Source organism: Pterocles gutturalis, unplaced genomic scaffold (genome assembly GCF_000699245.1).
Source record: "Pterocles gutturalis isolate BGI_N339 unplaced genomic scaffold, ASM69924v1 scaffold6482, whole genome shotgun sequence".
NCBI lineage: Eukaryota > Metazoa > Chordata > Aves > Pterocliformes > Pteroclidae > Pterocles > Pterocles gutturalis.
This window is the reverse complement of record NW_010112590.1, coordinates 1-2,859: the sequence shown is the minus strand read 5'-3', so window position 1 is coordinate 2,859 and position 2,859 is coordinate 1. Positions and strand designations below refer to the sequence as shown.

At 58.4% G+C, this 2,859-nt stretch overlaps 1 protein-coding gene across 1 annotated transcript in view; it reads right to left on the bottom strand.

The window, feature by feature from the left end:
* Positions 1-2,709, bottom strand: part of LOC104462237 (nuclear envelope pore membrane protein POM 121-like) — a gene marked incomplete at both ends in the record, with an annotated part of 10,212 nt that extends 7,503 nt beyond the window's left edge. Inside the window, 3 exons of the mRNA XM_010074101.1 lie at positions 186-343; positions 612-692; positions 2,548-2,709. Of these exons, the coding sequence (XP_010072403.1) occupies positions 186-343; positions 612-692; positions 2,548-2,709 (401 nt within the window). The remainder of the gene's footprint in view (positions 1-185; positions 344-611; positions 693-2,547) is intronic.
* Between the last annotated feature and the right edge of the window lie 150 nt (positions 2,710-2,859).

Here is a 2,859-nt window from a genome sequence, read left to right as displayed (position 1 = left end):
CCAGCCTGACCCAGGCAGAGATGGCACTGCCGGGCCGAGCCGCACCGGAGCCGCCCCGCAACGCTCGCTGCCAGGCACCCAGCCGCATCACACTCTCCTTATGAGCCTGGGATTTGAGTTCCACGAGGAGGGTCGAGCTGCTCTGTGCTGGACTCCGGTGCTGCCCTCAGCAGGGTATTTCCTACCTGGGAGAGGCCGCCGCTGGAGTATGGCATTGCGGGTGGAGCTGGGGATCCCACTGGCGTACGTATTGTTGAGGGAGCTCATGGAAGAGGTGCGCGACCTCTTGTTTGAGCAGTCGTCTGGGCAGTGTGAGACAAGGCCCCTCTTCAGAGAACCAGGCCTAGAGGAGGTTCAAGAAGATTTTATGAGCTCCCCTCCCCTCTGCCCACAGGTCCTTTAAACACAGGGCGGATGAGGAAAGCAACCCCACTCCTTATCACAGCGCGGGGCTCGGCAAGAGGCGCCGGCAGCAGCACAGCTCCTGCAGCCACCTCTCCTCTGAAGCTGGGCTCTGCGAGCAAAATCCAAGCGCCTTCTCCAGAGCCTGCAGGCTTTTGGACCCGCCCTCCCAGCTCCCAGTGGTGGCTTTTGGCCCGATGGGCACTTACTTGGGTATGAGAGAGGTGGGGGCCCCATTGGCGACCAGTGGCTCAAAGGCTGACTGCCCGCTCCCACTGCTGTCGTGGCGCCTGCGGGAGAGAGGGCAGAGACCTGTGGGAATGTGGAGGCAGCAGTGACGGGGGCTGTCCCCCCAGCCCCGGAGCAGACCCCTTCTAGGCGGGCTCAGCACTGAGAAAGCACAAACCTTGCTTTTTTCCTGTCACCCAGTACCCAAGGACAAGGTTTTCCCCATCCACATCCTGCTGCGGATTTTCTCTCCACCTGGTCCTGTCCTCACTGACTCTCACCCTGAGCTGCCTCCTTCCAAGCACCAGCAGCTCCACCAGTCAGTGTGGTTCTGAGATAACAAAATCTTTGCTCAAATCCGATATTCTAAGACAAAACATTTCAGAGAGTCTCAGCAGCTCACTTCTGGAACAGACCTGAGCTCCGAAATTCACATCTCCTACCACTTCCTAGCCAGTGCCCTGGACTGTTTAAGTCAGAAACTGAATCCCCTTTCCCACAATGACTCAGTGAAGATTCGAAGTCTGAAAGTCTTAAAGCAACCTGTGTTGGGAAGCAGAGATGGAGGTGCACGATCAGCCCTGTCACTCAGCCCAAGCGCTTCCCTCGAGCTCAAGCACGCCAACCCCATCACACAGGCGATCCAGTGCTCTCCAGCTGACACAGGCTCCTTTCTGCCCTCAAAGGTCACAGGATTTTCTGCCTACAAGCATTCTTCATGCTTGCCAGGCTTTAATGCCTTCAAAATTGGCTTTTGTGGCACAGCTGAGTATCAGCATGTTAAAAAATAGAATAAACACCGAACTGATCGTGTCTGTGCACCCATCCTGTTGTCATCCTGCTCAGCTCTTGTGGGGCTCAGATCCATCAAGCCGAGGTGCGAAGGCAGAGGGAAGTCCGGTGACAGAGGAAGGGATGGCATGCCCTGCTGCAGCAGGAAGGCAGCCGGTGGCTCCCTGCAAACCGCCGCTCATCCTGCTGCGCTCTCAGGGCCACCTCCAGCAGCAGCCCCCAGGCACCACATGGGGCAAAGCGCCCGGGCACTGCCCAAATCACTCTTCTGCGTTCTCTCAGCTCCCCTGCTCAAACCCAGGCAGGCAGCCCCGGCACAAGAGGAGCACGAGGCAAACAGCCTCTACGTACATGAGTGGGAAGGACAAAAAACAGGAGGGGAGAACAGCAAGGCAGCATCGTGCCCAAGCAGTTAGAAAGACTCCGGCAGAGCCTGGCACCCAGGATTTACACCTTGTCCTTCCCAGAGTGCTAGCAAAGACACTGCACCCTTATTTCTTCAACCTCACAGACAGAAATCACTGACCTTGACTAACAAAAGCAGAAGATAGTCTCACTTGTTTATTCTTGTGTTTTTACCTCCTTTTGCTAGCTACATCGCACAAAGGAAGCCTGCGAATCTTTTAAAGTGCGATGCTTCCACGCAGGGCTGGGAGACTCAGGGATCCCGTCTCTCCTGGAAGCCTGGGCCTGACTGAAGGCTAGACGACGAGCCTACAGCAGACACCAGCATTCCCCACCACGTTTCCCCAGTCTGCAAACCCCTGGGAGGACTGAAGCCACTTTCCTGCCAGGGAGCCTGGCCAGACTTCCCCAAACCACATCCCAGCTTCTCCCAACTCCAGCAATGCAGGGGAACATGCATGACCCATGAACTTGCCCAGACAAAAACCTCAAGGATAAAAAGAACTCTCGAAGGACTCTGGGACACAGCCCAGAGGGCCGGGTGATGGAGTGTGCTTCCCCTCTGCAGTTCACTTCCCACAGCACTTTTCCAACCCAGACTCCTGGTCCCAGCGGGCCTGGTGCGCTCGGGGACACGTCCCGTTTGTCACCACTGAAGCGCTAGCCCCATTTACCACCTTCCCAACACATCAGCAGCGACCTGGAGGGTTGGCTTATTACTTTCTCTTGCTCTCCTGCTCGTCCCCAGAAGCCTGGTCCTCCTCCTCCTCCTCCACAGCCCTCTTCCTGCTCTCCCTGATGGCGTTCAGCACGGTCTCTCTCGCACACGGGTCCGCGGGGCTGCTGCCCAGGAAGGCGGAGGGCGAGCTCAGCGGCTGCACGCTGCGAGGCAAAGTGAGGCGGTAGGTGAGTGGGGGTCCCCAGAGAGATCCCCCCACGGGCGCGGGGAGGGGGCTCTGCCGCGCAACCCCTCCGGGAGGTGGGGACCCCACACCCCTCCCCACGGCGCTGGGACGAGGCCGGACGGCCGCT